The sequence below is a fragment of the Xiphophorus couchianus genome, chromosome 21 (genome assembly GCF_001444195.1).
Source record: "Xiphophorus couchianus chromosome 21, X_couchianus-1.0, whole genome shotgun sequence".
Lineage (NCBI taxonomy): Eukaryota > Metazoa > Chordata > Actinopteri > Cyprinodontiformes > Poeciliidae > Xiphophorus > Xiphophorus couchianus.
Window position 1 is genome coordinate 10,801,923 of NC_040248.1, and position 19,864 is coordinate 10,821,786.

At 39.7% G+C, this 19,864-nt stretch overlaps 2 protein-coding genes and 1 non-coding gene across 3 annotated transcripts; all 3 read left to right on the forward strand.

Moving 5' to 3' along the window:
• The first annotated feature begins 3,357 nt into the window (after positions 1-3,357).
• gars1 (glycyl-tRNA synthetase 1) lies at positions 3,358-9,628 on the forward strand. The gene is made up of 17 exons (XM_028004868.1): positions 3,358-3,663; positions 4,010-4,111; positions 4,542-4,644; positions 5,061-5,202; positions 5,650-5,738; positions 5,925-6,001; positions 6,085-6,230; positions 6,317-6,466; positions 6,754-6,916; positions 7,010-7,174; positions 7,252-7,359; positions 7,442-7,587; positions 7,667-7,752; positions 7,833-7,942; positions 8,504-8,597; positions 8,689-8,879; positions 9,171-9,628. The coding sequence occupies exons 1-17, from the start codon at positions 3,406-3,408 to the stop codon at positions 9,294-9,296; spliced, it is 2,256 nt and encodes a 751-aa protein (XP_027860669.1). The 5' UTR covers positions 3,358-3,405; the 3' UTR covers positions 9,297-9,628.
• LOC114137252 (small nucleolar RNA SNORA84) lies at positions 5,461-5,595 on the forward strand. Its single transcript, XR_003593967.1, has one exon. It is a non-coding gene; the product is annotated as a small nucleolar RNA SNORA84 (small nucleolar RNA).
• Positions 9,629-10,509: 881 nt separating the features above from the next.
• Positions 10,510-19,647, forward strand: hhatlb (hedgehog acyltransferase like, b). Its single transcript, XM_028004872.1, has 12 exons — positions 10,510-10,709; positions 12,364-12,490; positions 13,689-13,750; positions 13,816-13,929; positions 14,179-14,373; positions 14,448-14,657; positions 16,737-16,908; positions 17,023-17,167; positions 17,250-17,285; positions 17,359-17,560; positions 17,645-17,786; positions 19,075-19,647. The coding sequence occupies exons 2-12, from the start codon at positions 12,385-12,387 to the stop codon at positions 19,275-19,277; spliced, it is 1,587 nt and encodes a 528-aa protein (XP_027860673.1). The 5' UTR covers positions 10,510-10,709; positions 12,364-12,384; the 3' UTR covers positions 19,278-19,647.
• The last annotated feature ends 217 nt before the right edge of the window (positions 19,648-19,864 follow it).

Sequence of the window (19,864 nt, forward strand, 5' to 3'; positions counted from 1 at the left end):
TATTTTAAAAACTTAATTCAATTTCAATTGTCGCACACATACCTGATTACTGACTGATCTGAAAGATAAAATAGTTAGAGAACCTGTCTGACAACATTAAGTAGGCTAACAGGTCTTAAGAAATAAGACATCATCTAAAGAAAAGTGTCTTGTTACGTATGACTTAAAAGAAACAGAAGTTTTGTAAAACATTATGGCACAGTCAAACATGATAAATTGCCGTCATTAGTGGAACAATGAATTGCTCTTAAGTGGCTGAATTAAAACATTTCTGCAAAGAAGAAAAAGGCAAAAATGTCCCCAAAGCATGAAAAGTTTATTTACGGTTAGAGCAACCAGTTCTCACCCCCCAGCGCGACCCATTCAATTATCATGATGAGGGAGTGATTACTTTTTCACATAGAGTCAGATTAGGTTGGACAGCTTGCTTTATCAGTAAATGAAATTATAAATTTTAAAACTGCATTTCATAAATACTGATCCTTGATTTTACGTTATGATCTGAAACAGTCAAGTGTAAGAAAATAGTAGAAATATAAGAAATCTGTTCAAAGGCAATTATTTTTCTCACACATTATCTTGGACCTCAAATAAGATTCTAAATACCGTTTTATTCTGAATGCTAGACTTGATTTTTGATTTGCGTGTGCAGCCATCAATTTTGATCACTGGCATTTCTTTGGACGTTGGTCTTTTGCTTCTATGCTGTTTCAAATTAAAGACCCTCCTAACATGTCTTCAAACAGAAATTATTCCTAAATTAGTGTACAACATCAGTGTTAATCAATGTTAAGACCTTTACCCTGTTAATCCCCTATGAAACAAGCAGGACTCGCACAGCTTCAGCCTCAATGGGCTGTAGAATAACAGCAGGGGACATAAAGTGGTTTTCTGGTCCACTGCCAGTGGTGACGCATTCACAAGCCTTCCCTAGTCACATCAGCTGTTCCCTTTAATGGAGCCCAGGAACACATCGCCTCATAGGACCCCACCTGGGAAATGAGTGTCTGATGATGGCGTACAGACAGAAGGGAAACAGTGGTAGGTGCGGACCGTCATCTGCTGATGCTGCTCATAATTAGTGTGTAATCTCCTTGCCGACATGTTGCTCTCAATGTGGGTCAGTGGCTGTGTCCTGGTGGCCCACAACGGCGTATGTGTACAACTGACACCACGACACAGCTCTCACAGCTACTTTGCACAATCACGTTCCATCCAGCTCAGGTTACCGAGTCTGCCCAGACCAGACAGATAATTGAAATCTGATGACATACTTCACCGCATGATGCAGGTTGCAGACACAATAAATAAGGAATGAAATGTTTGAGATTTTATAATCAGGTAAACACCGCACCACCGCATTGCACCGCACACTGATGGTATTCAACTATTTTATTGTGAAAAGTGGTACGTAAAGAACTACTAGAACTACAACGTAGATATTCTGCTTACATTTGAAAATAATTTTAAGTTATTAGATTACTTTTACTGGAAATGATAAACTGACGAGTCCTTGGACAAGATTTCATGTATTTTGTACTTTTCCTCATTTAGTTTGTTACAACAATAACATAAATATGTATTTTACAGTGATTTGATGTGATAGACTTACACAAACAGAACATAACGGTGGTTTTTAAAAGTATAAAAATCAAAAAAGATCAAATTACAAACAGATGGAGTCGATATACTCATTAGGTAACTTGAGAAGATAGTACTTTGAAGGCATTGTACATTTCAAGTTTGAGTCTGGGATTCGAACCAGTTAAATCCGTAAATTTGATCCAGTAATTTTCAGTATTTCTACTTCACTTTACTCCAAACTTCACCAGAAATTGCAATGTACGAGTTCAACTTTCACCTCAAAAGTCTACAGCAGCGCTGACAGGAAAGGCTGTTATTACAGATCTGTGAGCCTGAGCACAGAGTTTGTTTTCAGTGGCCTCTAGTGACTGAATGCAATTACTGCATATCCTACACAAAAACATGTTTTCAAAATAACCTGGAAACAGAGGCGCCGGTGTTTCATTTTTGAGGTGGGGGGACCATTGGGTGTTTCGTCACCTCTGTTACGCACTTTGAATGTCAGGCGTGCGCACTTGTTCAATTGATATGATGGCACCTGTCAATCAATTCAGTGGGTTTGTCACAATTTGTCCCAAAGTAAATAGTAAACACCCCTTACCTGGAGGACAAGGTTTTGGGGTCTACCATGCGCTGCGGTCTGGCTAGATTTGATGATTGTTTGCTATTAAATACACTGCAATCATAGAGATTTGGTGGAATATAATCTGGAAAAAAAATATGTTAAAAGTTGTCAGCATAGTCGTAGGAACCGGGAGGAGAAGGGGGGGAGGGGAGTAACATTACTTGTTACTGAAACAAGGGGTCAGATTAGAGTAACGCGTTACTGACGTGTTGATGGCACACTTGTTTATGACATTTCTGCTCAAGTTATTTACTGATCTGTCAGGTTTCCGATATGGGTCCCACCCCCGACCCACAACGACAGACTCCTTCCTACGCCCTTGGTTGTCAGTGGGGAACATGCAGAAGGCAGCTTTACACAGAGCATTTAGATGGCGGAATGGACTTTATTCCATTTTCAAAACTGGAGTCTGCAAAAATGTGAAAGACGGATAAATGCCTGCAGCCGACCTAAGAACAGCTGAATACCGATATCGACGGTATTAAAACACCGTGTTTGCATGACGGTTTTGTCATCATTACATCACTGGTGTGAACGCACCAGTAGCGGGTGAAACAGTTGTCCAACCGGGTGACCCATCAGCTCTCCAGTTCGCCAAACCACACACCTGGGCCGTCGACCAACCACACGCCCAGGTAACGCTACCACCGAAACGTCATTAACAGTGTGGCCCTGTATAAAACACCATGTCAGCACATACTTATTTAAGAGCATCGATTTAAAACAGTTTTCCTCCAAACCTGCCGCAGCCAGCAAACAGTGGAACGCGTGGGTCCAACACACACCTGGTCACACACAGAAAATTGACACTCGGCCACCACCTTTCCAGCTTCCCTTTTATGGAAGCTCAGGCTGTGGAGGGTGCGACACCTGGTGGTTCCACCTGTTACAAAACATTTTTGATATTGTTATGCATGTTACTTTTAAGCATGTTACTTTTATGCATGTTACTCCACAATCGGTTTTGGACTTGAACCCCGAAGACTTTTATTTAATTTTTACTAGATTTTTTTCCCCCGTAATTTTAGTAGAAATAATAATAATTTTAAAAAGTATTCCAGTTTTCAACGAATCTGCAGATAGATTCCTTATTATTGGGTGTGATTTGTAGCGAAAGTGCCGAGCCCGTGCTGCAGGCGGTGTTTACTTGTTTCCAGAGATTTCATCATTCTCCTGTGGTTGCAGTTCACCGGTCCATGCTTCTTCTCCGCATCGCTGCATCAGCTCTGCTGAGGACCACCACTGAGATTCCCTCCCTCTGTCCGCTAGTCACTGCCCGCTTCGTCCGGTTGTCGCTCCGCCATCCCCCCGGAAGAAGGCCTTTTTCAGCGTCGGTTTCTGTGTGTAGTAAGAAGCAGAGGAGCCTCTGGCTGCAGCTCACGGAAGGACAAACCATGGGGGACGGCAACTTTGAGGAGATTCTCGCCCCTTTGAGGCAGGCAGTCAAAGAACAGGTACAGCTGATCTATTTGCTTTTATTCGCTATTAGTTAACAGAATGGGCCCCATACGGTTCAGTTTTAACAATAAAACACTTGTGTGTATACCGCCTGATACAAACTGTCAGTGCACAAGAAGCTAGCTGCTGCTAGCTGACAATCATGTGCTGTATGCCACGTTGAGCCGCTTCTGCAGCTTCAGACAGTGGTTAGCTGCAGGGTGGGGTGCAGAAAGGAGGCTGATCTGCTGGTGCCAAAACTCCACATCTATAATCGGCCTTTAGCTTTGTAAACCAGGCCCAAACTGGAGCCCAGTGGCGCCTGTAGTTGTCTCAAGGGTTTGCTCTAATTATTTTCCTCAGGGGGACCTGGTACGCAAAATGAAACAGGAAGGAGCTCCTGATGTAGATGTCACCAAAGCCGTCGCAGAATTGAAAGCAAGGAAGAGGACTTTAGAGGCCAAGGTAAATCACTTGTGATCTTCATTTGATTTTGATCAGAATGCACTCAACAGAATTACTCCCATGTTCACAAATTCACTTTCAAATCTCATGCAATCTGTTGCACAGTATGAATAGTTTTGGGCTTTTGAGTGTGCGTTCAGTAAACCTGGATGATCATCTCCACTTTGCTCAAATATGAAATTATAACCAGTTCACCACAAATGTCAGTCCAGAGACGTTTCTTATAGAATCGCCTACGATCCAAACAGTAGTTATTAAACAGCCATCTGATTTCTGCAACATGTTGCTTGACCTGGTCTTACACTGATTCTACTTTAGGTTCACATATAAACTGTTTTGATCCATTTTGTTTTACTAAGCAGCTAGCTTGCATCCTAGCATTTGTACGTGTGCAACACTCTGACATGAAAAGGTGATGTAACATTCACAGGAGCTGTCGCTGCAACCCAAAGATGATATTGTTGACAGAACCAAGATGGAGGACACCCTGAAGAGGCGGTTCTTCTATGATCAGGCCTTTGCCATCTATGGAGGTAACGTGTTACATAGCTACTACCAGTAGAGTGGGCAGTTGTGAGATTTTTTTTTATCATTATTATAAGAATTGTCATTTATTGGGATGAAAGATTTTAAATGATGTTTGCATACTTTTCGTTCTTTTCCTTGAGATCTTTCTTTTAACTGATGCTGTCCTTCCTTTCAATACCTTGTGTCCTTCAGTTAGTGTCTGGCTTTTGCTGGTTTTTCAATCTAAGCTAGCCTGCAGAAATTCTTAGAGATGTTTGTATTTTTAAGTGAAGATAAACAAACTAAAAATAAAACAAAATAAACAAAATTTGTCTAGAAATCTGTTACATTTTCTAATTAAATGTTAAAGAATTCAGTGAAATGGTGTTAGCTGGTCAAAAAAGGATTATATTTGTGTTTCTGATTGGTAACCGTTCCTCAGGTGTGAGCGGCCTGTATGACTTTGGCCCTGTTGGCTGTGCCCTGAAGAACAACATCCTGCAGGTGTGGAGGCAGCACTTCATCCAGGAGGAGCAGATCCTGGAGATCGATTGCACCATGCTGACTCCTGAGCCTGTCCTCAAGTAGGTGCACTGATGCAGTGCTGGAAGCCTTGTTCATGCAACAGAAATGTTTTCGATTACGTCTGCACATCTATCTGACTTATGTGTCTCAATAAGCTCAATTGAAGTGTAGATATATCATTTTAAATTCGAACATTTCGTCTCTTATCCCTTGATGTAATCTACTGAAAAAGCCAAATCGGTTATTTGACTTTTTTTCTGTGACTAAAGCCAGAAAATGTTATTGTTTTGTACTCAATCACTGCCTCTGCTGAAGGCGCCTTGTGGTTCCTAGAGTCGGCTAAAAGTGCTGAGCTGTAGGTTTTTATTGACGGGCGCATACAAACTTCTGCGATTTTATGCATGGAACCTGCAGCTACAGCAGCGCTCCATAGCCCGGTTGCAGATACATTTGACTTTGGTTTAAATTTCCTCCTTGAAGCTCATTCTTGCTGTGTTTTGTTCCAGGACATCTGGACATGTGGAAAAGTTTGCAGACTATATGGTGAAAGATGTGAAAAATGGTGAATGCTTCAGGGCTGACCACCTTCTGAAAGGTAAAAACACTACTTAAGGTTAAGAGATGAGTTTTTAAAAGTGGACTCTTGACTCATTAGGAATTAAAACTTATAGATTCTTCTTTTAATGGTTTACTGACTGTGCTTAACATTTTTCATCTTGTAAACTGGTCAGTAATAGTTGTCTTTAATCATAACTTTACTGCTTTATTTGTTCACCTGCAGCTCATCTCCAGAAGCTCATGTCTGATAAGAAATGTGCAGCTGAGAAAAAGGCAGAGATGGACAGTGTCATCACTCAGGTCAGTTCCACAAAAAGATATAATTTTCTCGGTGAGCAAATGGTTTCTGACCAGATTATTAATGTTATTAAAACCATTTTTAGTTGGACAACTACTCCCAACAAGAGCTGACGGACCTTTTTGTGAAATACAACGTCAAGTCTCCCACCACAGGAAATGAGCTCACCGCTCCCATCTCCTTCAATCTGATGTTTCAGACATCCATCGGACCAGGAGGGAATATGCCAGGGTGTGTTAAAGCATTTAAACTGTGGGGACAGTTTGTAATGTTTTTTGTTCTTTTGTAAAATCTCTGAATCTGACGTACATTTCCAGCTATCTGAGGCCTGAAACTGCTCAGGGAATCTTCCTCAACTTTAAGCGGCTCCTAGAGTTCAACCAGGGGAAACTTCCCTTTGCTGCTGCTCAGATTGGAAACTCTTTCAGGAACGAAATCTCTCCTCGCTCTGGACTCATTCGGGTTAGGTGAGCAGTCCTCAGAATTCCTCTTTGGGGTTGTATGATGGGGAAAAAATAAAGTCTGGAATTGGATTTAAGCATCTTTGCAGGTCTGGATAATGATGAAAGAAGACAAGAGTAAACAACTTAATTTCCAGGCAATTTTTAATCCACTCTTATTTAAAAGTTGCATTTATCTATCTGTCTTAGGCCTATGTCTGGATCTCTATAAAATTTTAACATGGTAACACTGTTGGTTGTGCATTTGGATGGAGAGAACAAACTGGAATGTACCTGCTACCCTGTCTGTGTAGGGAGTTCACCATGGCTGAGATCGAGCACTTTGTGGATCCAAATGAGAAGGTCCATCCTAAATTCTCCAGTGTGGCAGACCTGGACATCATGTTATACTCATCCAAAGCACAGACAAGTGGCCAGTCAGCCCATATCATGAGGCTGGGAGACGCTGTGGAGCAAGTAAATATCTGTGATTCTTACCCAGTTGTAGAAGCGTGATATTACTTGCAATCTAAAATGGAAACTGATTAATTTTTTTATCGTTTTCTTCAGGGAGTGATTAATAACTCTGTCCTAGGATATTTTATTGGGAGGATTTACCTCTACCTTACGAAAGTTGGTGTTGCCAAAGATAAGCTGCGTTTCCGACAGCACATGGACAACGAGATGGCTCACTATGCCTGTGACTGTTGGGATGCTGAAACCAAGACCTCCTACGTAAGCACTAATACAGCGCAAACTTCAGACTAATGAAGTTTTTCTAGTTCTGCTGCTTAAAATATAATTTTTTGTAGGGTTGGATTGAGATCGTGGGCTGTGCTGACCGGTCTTGTTACGATCTGAAGTGTCATGCAAGAGCCACAAAGGTCCCGCTAATTGCCGAGAAACCTCTGAAAGAGCCTATATCCTTTAAACTACTGGTTTACATACTACTAGTATTAGTATTTGTCCTGTTAATTGTATTTGCCTTTAACCTCTCTGCACAAAACTGTTAATGTCGTCCAGTTTGAGCCCAACAAAGGAGCAATTGGGAAGGCTTATAAAAAGGATGCTAAGTTAGCAATGGAATATCTGGCGGTGTGTGACGAATGCTTCATTGCAGAGCAGGAACAGCTGCTGAATGATAATGGGTTAGTGAATTTCTTACGTTTATAGGACTGTTGAACATTAGTTTTCACATAGTTTCAATAATGTATTTCTGCTCTACAGAGAGTTCACAATCGAGACTGAAGGGAAGACCTTTAAACTCACAAAGGAAATGGTCGGAGTAAAGAGATTCCAGAAGACCTTGCATGGTGAGATTGTCTTTTGAGGAATAAAAAGGATTATTTACCAGTCATCAAATGTTGTAGCTTGCATTTCCCTTCAACTGCAGTGGAGGAAGTTGTTCCCAGTGTCATTGAACCCTCCTTTGGAATCGGTAGAATCATGTACACCATCTTTGAACACACATTCCACATCAGAGAAGGCGATGAGCAGAGAACGGTAGGTTTAGTTAAGTTACCAGAGTGGGGGAATTGTGTAACACTTTAATTTCTCCATTAGTTTTAAATACTGCTGTCAGACTACAACAATCTAGTTCAGGGGTGCCCAAAGTGGGTCCTCGAGGGCCGGCATCCTTCATGTTTTAGTTCTCTTCCCGGTTTAACGCACCTGGATCCAATAATGGCTCGTTAGAAGGCCTAAGAAGAACATTGACAAACTGAAAAGGTTGTTACTACCACCAGGGAGAGAACTAAAGCATGCAGGATGCCGGCCCTCGAGGACCGACTTTGGACACCCCTGATCTAGTTGAGAAGCTTTTATTATTCTTATTTTATGCGTTTCACTATGGCTTCCAGTGGAGTTTGTGGAATGGTTTGCTAAAACAACATTTAAGTGAGTTTTTGGACTCTTGAAGCAGTTAAATACATTCTTCAACCATGGATTTTTCAATGGCTAATATTGCATTTATTTTTTTAAACCTATATTTACTATATATTTAAATGTGTTCTTTAAAGTCAGAGCCTTTTCTGTTTGTGTTTATCATATGTTTCTTTTTTATAGTACTTTAGCTTCCCTGCGACTGTAGCTCCATACAAATGTTCTGTCTTACCTCTGAGCCAAAACCAAGAGTTCATGCCTTTCGTGAAGGAGCTATGTAAGTTCCTTCCACTATTTTAATTTTCACCCTTAAAGAACTGACGTATTTCAGGATATTTACCCACTGTTCCTATGTTCTTCCACATTAGCCGAGGCCATGACCAAAAACGGCGTGTCACACAAGGTGGACGACTCCTCCGGATCCATCGGGAGGCGCTATGCTAGGACAGACGAGATCGGCGTGGCATTCGGCATCACCATTGACTTTGACACGGTGAACAAGACGCCTCACACGGCCACACTGAGGGACCGTGATTCAATGAGGCAGATCAGGGCTGAGGTACAGCAACCGCTCCCTTTTTTTTTTTTCTGTCAACTTCAGCTTCAATTGGTTCATAATACATTTGGTGTAAAGCAATAGCACCATTGGGTAAGCAGTTAGGGGTGGTTAGTTACCATGTTAGATCATGTGGGTTTATATAGTTTTTCCACCCATTACAAAGTAGTTCATTTGAAAACTGCTTTTTTTGTAATTGCTCAAATTATCTTTGTCATCTATATGATCTACACACTTCCTACAAAATCATTATAGCTTTATCTATTAATGCCTTTCTCCCCCATTCCTCTTCAGGTTAACAAGTTGCCGGTTATTGTTCGCGATTTGGCCAACGGCACCCTGACCTGGGCAGAAGTGGAAAGCGAGTATCCCATCTTTGAGGGACAGGAGACGAGTAAAAAGGAGACAATTGAGGAGTAGAGCTTGCATTTCCTTTGCAAGCATCCCCATAAATATTTCGGACTCGATGCAAACGCACCACCAAGAAGAATCCTGCAGTTATGTTGTGATGAACCACACAGGTGGACCAATCCCACTTCAATCACTAAAATGTTTATCTAAGAGTTGAGGCAACACCTACACAGGACGTCGTCAGTGAACAACTTTGCATCTGTATTTGACCGTTTGTTCTTTAAAAAGGGAAAAAAAATGTAATCAGGGTATCAGTGGAAGACTTTCACTGCTCACTTTTTCAGCCAGAATGGATCGATATTTAACAAGTTGAATTAAAAGCAGCCAGCACTTCCTGGACACCTGTGGTTTAAGGGTTTTCTGTAAAGTTGTTTAAAAGTTAGGAGTCATAAGTTTTAATGTTAGTTCTGCAATTAACCCCCCCCCCCCCCCCCCCTCCCATAGAACTGTAAATATAAAGTGAATTGAAACCAAGAAGGTCCCAGATTAATAAGAGCCTTTTATAAAATCAGTAATATCAGATATTTGCATATTATCTACAAGTATCTACATTGAAAATGAGATTTGACTTTGGTAAGATTTTTAAATACTGGTACATCTAAAAATAAAATACAGGAAAGTCATGGTGTCACACCCTAATCAGTTTAACTCCTGAGCCTAAACTGTCTGCAGGTCTGGGTCAGCAGGATACAGAACTAAATACACCGAATACAAATCTACACAATACTTTAGTGAACATGTCTGTGTGCTGATCGGTCACAGAAAATCCTAATAAGATATGTTAAAGTTTATGGGGAAAAAATGAATACTTTTGCAGTACTTAAAACCACCAAACCTCACTAGTCGGCACTGCCTGCTGGATAACAGGCTCACAGTTTCAGAATCTGAGACATGCATATCGAGACTGAAACTCAAAATTGCAGCAGGGTTAAACCTTCCTAAAGCAGATTTGGCAGTGAGGGAAATGGAAAACATGCATTTTCATTTAATGCAATAACTGTAGACAGTTTTGACAGTGTGCACTGCTTCAGTTATGCTCCAGATGATTTTGGTGACCTTCTACATAAGTTTCTCAAATTGCATACATACAAGAAATGGAGAAATGCTGAATATCTGTTGCTCAGTTGACAAACCGTCTTGTATTATCACATGGCCTACAGTCTATTACACTGATTTAGAAGTCTTGTCCCGCCCCTGCTGTCAATAGTCAAAGTATAAATACATCATGTCACCTTTAACCAGCGGCAGCTCCCTCTCAGGGAGCCAGAGGGACCCACTGTCCACCCTGCGCTCTGTGGATGACCACCACACAAAGTTGACATTTCTTTCATTTTCTTTCTCTTCACGTTTTATCTCGAGTTTTCATCCATCTGTCCAAACTTAAACTCTGGTGGGAAACCTCTTGGGACTGCTGCGTTCAAGGTCAGTATCACAACAGGTGCTGAGGACAAACTGAACTGTGTGACCGTGTGGCATTTGAACAGCAGGCTGTCTAACAGGACAATGTGGGGACTGAACTGGGGAGAGGGTTAACTTTACATTTATGTTTTGTGACACTGAAAATCAAAACTGAAAGTCCAGGTTAATACAAAGCATGAGTTTAGTGTGTCATTTTGTCCAGCATATATTGCTGCTGGAGTGCATGAATTAACTGTAGAGTTGTCTGGCTAAAAATAGCAGACAGCTGCACTTTGTTGACACATTACACTCTCCCTATTGTATTCAGTCCATGTTATCCTCGTGCTACTTTTAGAAAAAAAAAATATTAATACATTTCCTGCAACTCTATAGCACATAACAAAATCCCTGCAGTTAATTTATTTGAGTAATTTCAAAGCCAAAAGCTTACATTGTTGATTTATTACATATTTATGCTAATGTTGGCTTGCAGCTAACTAAATCCAAAACTTACTCTATAGAAGTTACTCTGTTAAAGTAACTTCTATCAAATTACTTTATTGGAAGTCTTCAGCTCGCCTGGATTGTTGGGTCTGACTTCCCTCATCTTCCTAGATTCTTTGTCGGAGCAATTGCCAATTTCTGCTGGACAATGACACCAACATCTTCATAACGTTTGTCACAAAGAGGAAGCATGAACATTTTCTGACTTTTGTCTTGAGAAAACACATTTAAACAGGGATCTTCAAACCGAGGCCTCCATATCTGGTCTCCTGCCACCTTTAGATGTGGCCCTGCTTCAAAACACCTGAGTTAAATAATGAGGTCGTTAGAACTCTGGAGAGCTTAACTGCATACTGAGGAGGTGATTCAGTCATTTGATTCAGGTGTGTTGAACCTTTGCTCCCACATTAAACACAAATATTAGTCTATTGGGACAAACAGTTTTGCTTACAGAGTAAATCAAAAACAGAATAAAACCAGTTTTTCCATTTGAACCTGCAGAAAGCCCTTCCACTCTTGTGTGCTGGTCGGTCGTTACCGTGTGGAAAAACTTGAAAATCATGCAACTGGAATTCAACCCTGGTTATCACAACTTGCATTTCCCTGTTGATTTACCCAAAAATGTCTGCAGTGAAATAGGCAGATTGAAGCACTGCAAAGTCGGGTGTGTGGTTATTCCGCGATCAATCAGGGAATATACAGCGTTTTCGAGCTTTTTGACCTACTTCATTCTGTCTGACAGGTTCCTTTCAGGTTATTATGATTTTAAAGGTCTGGCAATAATTCGACCCGGGTGTGGTTAGTGAAGTCTAACAAAAAACACTGTGAAGTCATGGGAGTGCAGTTATTTTTCCACATGGGGCCATTTTGATTTGGATACCCTTTCCCTTCTTTAATGCATAAAATGAGCATTAGAAAACTGCTCTTTAAAATTTTCTCAGGTAATCTTTCTCTACTATAGAAATTTGTTGACTGATCTGAAACATTTAGTTCAGGCATACAAGCTTGAAAGCAGAAGAAATTGTTAAAAGCTCTGCAGTGATTGGTAGTCATTCCTTTATTTTTCAGTTTTGGCAACTGGGGGAAACCCCGTGGTTCTGTGTATATCATTAATTGAGATAATGTTTAGCTAAACATGTAACACACTGCATTGATTGTGACTTGTTCTCATTAGCCTTCAAAACTCATTGTCATCATGGGGATCAAAGCTGCACTTCCTAAGTACGAGATCTACTTCTACAACACCGTGCTGTGTCTGGCCATGTTCTGGGCAGCCAGCTGGATCTCTGAAGTGTCGAGCTGTAAGTACGCTGCTGAGCTCTTATAACCCAACAAAAGACAGGATAGAATGAGAAGGATATCCTATGCTGACCCACACAGTGGTTACAAGCGTCAAAATTGTGCATATGGTCATTTAATTTCACAAAAATGTAAAAACTCACCAGTATATTATTGGTGTTTACTGGCACATATTTATTTAACATTTAATTGGCACATCTTATTAATTACTATAAACTTTAAATGAAACTGGTGCTAGGTTTTATTTGCAAAGACATCAAGGACTACAAAAATATGAAAAGTGACACTTGTACCTTTTTGAAAATGCACTGAAAGGTTACATCCTGGTATTATTTCCCACACAGCGGAATGTTATTTGCCATTCTTGCTCTTCTACAACTGGAAGCACATACACACCAATCAGTGCTAATTTTAGATTATTTTAGTATTTAATTCTCACATATTATGAAATCAAATCTTAATATTTGCTTAACAAATGACATAAACTGCTGCTGATGTAATATAAACTAGCTGGACTAACTGGACTATTTATTTACTTTTTTTATCAGCTTTGTTTTTGTTTTCCCTTTTAAAGGTAAAGGGAAAAAATTAGGCCAAAAGCCCAACACTGTTTAAAACATAGTAAAGATAAAATGGTAGGAAATCTATAATAAAGAACTTAAGAAATTGAGTAGTTGAAAATATATTCTCATGATGCATATAACATATGTTGCATGTTGAAATTAGATAGAATGAGCATATAATATAAAAGATGAAAATTATAAATGTTTTGAAAAAAAAAAAAGAATTTGGGATTTTGAATACAATATATATATATTTTTTTTCTTCCGAAAAATGATACAAAAATAAGTCAATTTTAAATATGGGGGAGTAACTTTACATATAAACAAAACAGAATCTGCAGTATACCCATATGTTAGTTTTTCAGTGTGACGCTAAAGAGTCAGAGTTATGCTGAGCATGCTCAGTAGATCGGGTGTCGCTATTAATACCACAGAGGACAAAAAGAAAACTGTTCTGTGTTGAACCCTTTGTTTAAGTCTAATAAGAGCACATATAGATTCAAAACAACTGGAACATATATTTGTCCTGATAAACCCAAGTTCTGTGACATTAAATTATAAATTTGCAATTATTCATTATTTTTGTCATTACTAACATATTTTATTCTCACTTCCATCCTGCTGCCATGCTTCTCAGCCAATGTAAACAGAAAGACATTTAAAGCCAGTGTGAAACCAGGATACTTTGGGAGAAAAATGGTAAGTGATGATGTGATATTTAACACCATTGGAATAGTATTAATTATTTGCGTTGTTATCCACAGGACACTGCAGATTTTGAGTGGATGATGTGGTTTTCCACCTTCAGAGAGCACATCCTGTTCGCCCTCTCTGGTCACGTGCTCTTTGCAAAGATCTGCTCTATGCTGGCTCCTCAGGTTGCTTAAACTTTACCATAAATCATACTTTATTTTTTAGATCATTCTTAATCTGTTAGCATCTGCAGATCACAACTGCATGAATGCTAAGAGGATAAGAAAACTGATTGATGTCTTGATGTGATGTTAATTAGTTAATCTCAACCTGTATTTGGTGAGTTTTAAATAAGAAAAAGAAGCAGAAAGTAGACTTAAAATTTACTCCTTTTCAATGCAAATTAGCCTTTCTGTGTAATATGTCTCTTACAGTTCAGGTCCTTGGTTTATATGGTGTATGGTCTGCTGGCGGTATGGACTAGCATGAGTTGGACCTATGTCTCCCTCATGCTGTCCCACTGCATCCTGCTCTACAGCATCTCCTTAGTGAAAATCCGCTGGCTCTGCTTCGTCGCTGGTCTCTGCACCCTCGCCACGTTCAAGTGCGAACCTTTTGTGTCCTGGCAGGTGAAGCAGCTGGCAAACTTTGAGTCCCTCATTTGATTATCGGTGTGCAGAATCACTGTAAGTTTTCCGCACAGGCAGGTTTTGTGGAAGGAGACTTTGAGCTGCGGCATGTCCTCTTCTATGGAGGCTGTGGGTTCACGATCATGCGCTGCTTGAGTTTTGCTTTGGAAAACTGTGAACGGAAAGATGGGAACTACAGTATCCTGGAGCTGCTCAAGTACAACTTTTACCTCCCTTTCTTCTACTTTGGACCCATCATGACATTTGATAAATTTTATGTGCAAGTGAGTTTCTTTTAATTGACCATTGATCATTCAACTGTTTAAGGATTTCAGGATTTCCTTTTTCATGCACTAGATGGCACCAGTTTCTTTTCTTCTTTGTGTCCAGGTTGCATACTACGGAGCCCTCTAGGGGACATGGGGAATTTTTTTTCTTTTGCGTTCCCTCGCAAAACTTTTGCGTTCCCTCGCAAAACTGTACTGGTCAGTTATGCAGTATAATTGAATACTGCCAGCCTTTCTTACGGTGGGCGCCATACTTTATGCTTTAATATAAGGTTATGTGAGGTTTTTCCATGAATGTTAATATCTTTTTGTGAAATATCTGAAGTTTTATATCTTTCTTTAGGATAGAAAGGCACCACAAACCTACGATATAAACAGAAACCTTCCGTAAGTAGGAAAGAAATAAAAATACATTATAATTTGGACTATTTCTGAGTTATTATCGCGGGTAATAAATCATCTGACAGTTTTGATTGTGTCTCCGTTGTGTTCTAGTCTGAATGGTTTAAAGAGCTGCTTTCAGTGCCGCTCCATCTCAGCCTTAACAGACATAAACATGCAGTAATAAATCGATTTTCAATCAGTGTTTTGCACCAAACAGTTTTTACTGTTAACAAGTTTTTATTATTAAAAACACGACAAACTAATGATGGTAAAGGACCGCACTGGGTTAACTCTGGGAATCTCATCTGTCCGTTTATCAATCAACTCCAAACCTTTTCTTTGTTCTGTCACAATTATCGATTTATTCCATTTTGATGATCAGGTTCCAAACTTTGCAAGGACTGACCGCCCCGCTCACCGCTTCCTAATACACACAAAGCCAGTATCCTTCCCATTCATACCTGGTGACGTCACGCCCACATCGACACACCCACCACACAAGTGTCAAAGTCGCCTGCTCCTGTCATATCAATAATTACTTATTTCATTCATATGGCTCTTACAGAGCCTCAGTGAAAACTTGTTTATTATTATTAACTGTTTGGTGCAAAACACTGATTGAAAATCGATTTATTACTGCATGTTTATGTCTGTTAAGGCTGAGATGGAGCGGCACTGAAAGCAGCTCTTTAAACCATTCAGGTTACTAACACAACAGAGACACAATCAAAACTGTCAGATGATTTATTACCCGCGATAATAACTCAGAAATAGTCCAAATTATAATGTATTTTTATTTCTTTCCTACTTACGGAAGGTTTCTGTTTATATCGTAGGTTTGTGGTGCCTTTCTATCCTAAAGAAAGATATAAAACTTCAGATATTTCACAAAAAGATACTAACATTCATGGAAAAACCTCACATAACCTTATATTAAAGCATAAAGTACGGCGCCCACCGTAGGAAAGGCTTGCAGTATTCAATTATGCTGCATAACTGACCAGTACAGTATTGCGAGGGAACGCAAAAGTTTTGCGAGGTAACGCAAAAGTTTTGCGAGGTAACGCAAAAGTATTGCGAGGTAACGCAAAAGTTTTGCGAGGTAACGCAAAAGTATTGCGAGGGAACGCAAAAGTTTTGCGAGGTAACGCAAAAGTATTGCGAGGTAACGCAAAAGAAAAAAAATTCCCCATGTCCCCTAGAGGGCTCCGTAGCATACTAATATTTTTGTTTATAGTGAATATTATCTATCGTATTTTCAGACTTTTACAGTGTCCTGCAAAGAGTATTGCAAAGTGGAAAAATGGCCTCATGACTTCCTTATGTTTTAAAATAAAAATCAGAAAGCGTGACATGCAATAGTATTCATCCCCTTTTTCACTTACACAACTAATATCCACTGCATCCAACTAACTTCATGAGTCAGAATCATCTATCTCAGTGGTCCCACACCCTGGTCCTCAGAGCCCACTGTCCTACATGTTTTCGATGTCCCCCTGCTCCAGCAAAGCTGACTTACATGATTGCATTACCTGTTAATCTGTTAAATCTGTTAATCGCCTATTCATTTAAGGATGTGCAGCAGCAGAAAAACACTTGCAGGACAGTGGTGTCTGAGGACCAGAGTTCGGGACATCTGATCTACAGTATTGTACAAGACTAGTGGTGTCATGTCTTTGCTGCCCTCTGCAGGCCAATAAGTCTGACCTGACCAGAAAAGAAAGGGAAATGTGGAACATCAGCCTGCAGGGTTTGATCCATTTGGGAGTCATTATCATAGTGGATGTCCTCTTCCACTTCATGTACATCCTCACCATCCCCACTGACATAAAGCTCCTGAAACACCTCTCTGACTGGGCTTTGGGTATGTGCCACAGTATTTGTGTGATTGTTAAAGCTTTATCTACTATCATGGAGGGGAGACATTTTTCTGCACGCCCAAAAATGCAACAAAACTAATATACCTGCACGTTTCCAGTGGGTCTGGCTTACGTCAACCTCGTCTACGATTGGATAAAAGCAGCTGTCATGTTCGGAGTCATCAACACAGTGTCCACACTGGATCACCTGGACCCACCAAAACCACCAAAGTGCATCACTATGCTCTATGTGTTCTCTGAAACGTAAGTTCTGCATACAAAGCTCGCCTCCTTTTGGTTAAAACTGAAAACCGGATGGCATAAAACTTTGTTTTCTTTTTTGTAGGCATTTTGACAGAGGAATTAATGACTGGTTGTGCAAGTAAGATTTATTGAATATTCATTTTGTTAGTCCAGCTCGATGCAGGAGGTTCTGATGGTTTTTTTGTCCTCAGGTATGTTTATAATTACCTTGGTGGAAAGCATGAGAATGTGGTGGAGGAGCTGGTGGCTACGCTTTGCACCTATGGCGTCACCATCCTCTGGTTGGGCCCTTGTGAGGTCGTCCTGTTCTGGGCTTTCTTCAACTGTTTTGGTCTCAACTTTGAGCTGTGGACCGCTAAGGTCTTCTCCATGGAGCCATTTGCATCCTTTGAGGTGTGTTGTTGCAGTTTTATTCTATATTTTTGTTTGCTTGTTTTTAGATATGAAGGTGTTGATGTCTTTTTTTTTTTTTGACAGGCTGCTATGTCAGAAGCAATGTCCCGCCGCATCAGAGCAATCTTCAATACGTTCAACTTTTGGTGCATTGTGCTGTACAACCTTATGGCTCTGAACAGTTTGGATTTTGTCAAGTTGGTCACCAAGCGACTGCTTCTGAAAGGTAATTTGAGTTTTACTTGGAGATGCACCGCTCAGGCCCGATTTCAAATTTCCAGTTTTTGTAAAGCTTTAAACTGTCAATAAGGATTAGCATATACCAATTTCTCTATAAAAACTATAATTGATAGCATCCTAATATATTTTTCCTACATTCTTTATTCTTTAGTGCTTCAAAAATAAGACAAAAATGATTATGATTAGGGAATTTTAAACTTCTATTTACACCATATTTGATTGATTAGCTTCACTAAATGTAAAATGACAACCTTTATTCCCCAAGAATATACATTTTTGGGGAAAAACAAAATATGGCTGCCCATTTTACAAATCTGGCATGATTTATGACAACCAGAGCCTGTAATTTTGTTGCCATCCTATCTGTGGAAATTAACTCCAGGTCAGTTTGCAATTTTTATGGCGCATCTGCAAGCTGAGTAAAAATACTTCCTAAGGCGTATTGCTTTTGTTCATAACAGCAGAGATATATACGGTATTTTCAAAATTACAACAAAAGTATTAAGCATCAAAGGAGCAAAATAACTAACACCTTTTAAAGTCTTGCTCTCTGCTGCTAGCATAAATATGTGTCTTTACAGAGTCATAGAGTTGTCTATTTCCAGCATTCATTAGGTAAAAGATGAGTTGAGTCCACTTACATATTTTCTGTTTCCTCTGTCTTCATTTTTTAAATATCCCACTAATCCTAAAATATGTCTCTCTATGAGTCTTCTTCCAGCAGTTATAACTTCCACACAGAAGCGTGCTACTGGTATACCTGGTACGGTACATTCACAAATTTGGTAAAATGTTTGATTTTTGAGTCAGAAATTCTTGTCAAAGGCTGATTTGACAGTGGTTGTTCACAAATAGGTAAAAAGGCCTAAAATCACAAAATGGCAAAGGATCAAATTGACCGGCACTTTCTGACATCTTGCTCTTTGGTACCAGTCTGAATAAATGGCTAATAAGCCTCCAAAGAGTAAAAATGTTCCTTTAAAAAAACTTCCTAAATCTTTGTTTCCTCTGACTTTACTTTCAAACGCTTGACTGCAAAACTTTGAGTTCAGCAGTAACAACATCCATAATCAATGCAATCTGATATTTCTTAGCTATGTGTTCCCTGTTAGATTTTCTGATAGTCACTTCCTGATCAGAGGTGATTTAAGGACATTCAGGCCAATTTCACTAACCAGCTCATTTCTTGGTCCATCTCTTCTTTTAGCAACATAAAGATTGTTGTGATTTTTTTTTGTGTATGGTTTTGAATTTATAACTTCTCATTTCTCCAGGCTTCCCTATAACTACCGTCATTGTCATGTTTGTGACCTACTGTCTAATTCAAGTGATCAAGGAGCGAGAGAGAAGACAGGCCCTCATCGATGACCCTGATCCACTTCCTCCTGCCCCCCCTCTTAATGCTGCCACCCCCACCTGTCCTCCCACTGCTGCTCCACAGGCAGCTGCTGATTCCAGCAAAGAAAAAGCAGAGTAGAAATTTGGCATTCGGCTAAAAGGTTCAGAGACTAACAGACCATCTAGTCGAGAATATTGGAAGCTTCATTATGTCCTAATTAGCTTTTGTAAAATGAATCTTTAATGATTCTAGGAAGTCACAGGCTGTAAATAAGATTGAGTATTTATATGGCAGGGGTTATACATAGTGGAAAACATTAGGTCATATTTATTGTAACATATTGTACAGTCCTGGAGATATAAAAATTGACTGACTAACAAAGCACTGACTTCCCTGACACTCATAATTACTACTTTACTGTATGAAAAAAGTGATATGTGACTGTATGTCTACATGAAAAGATTTTTCTTGTAATGAGTACCAGTTAATAAAACTCTTTTTAATCCCACATGACTCTTATACGTAAGCACTTGATGGAAACGCTTCAACAAACCAGTGACATCCGATGCTTTTACTGGCCTTTAAAAAGTTGTTTCTTTAATAACAAAAAATGATTTTTTTGCAAGAGGTTGTGTTTTTCAACATATGCTGCTGACATCACCATCTTTTACTAAAATTCACTATAGACTGAACTGATTTTGCACAAACGACCCTCACTTCTACTC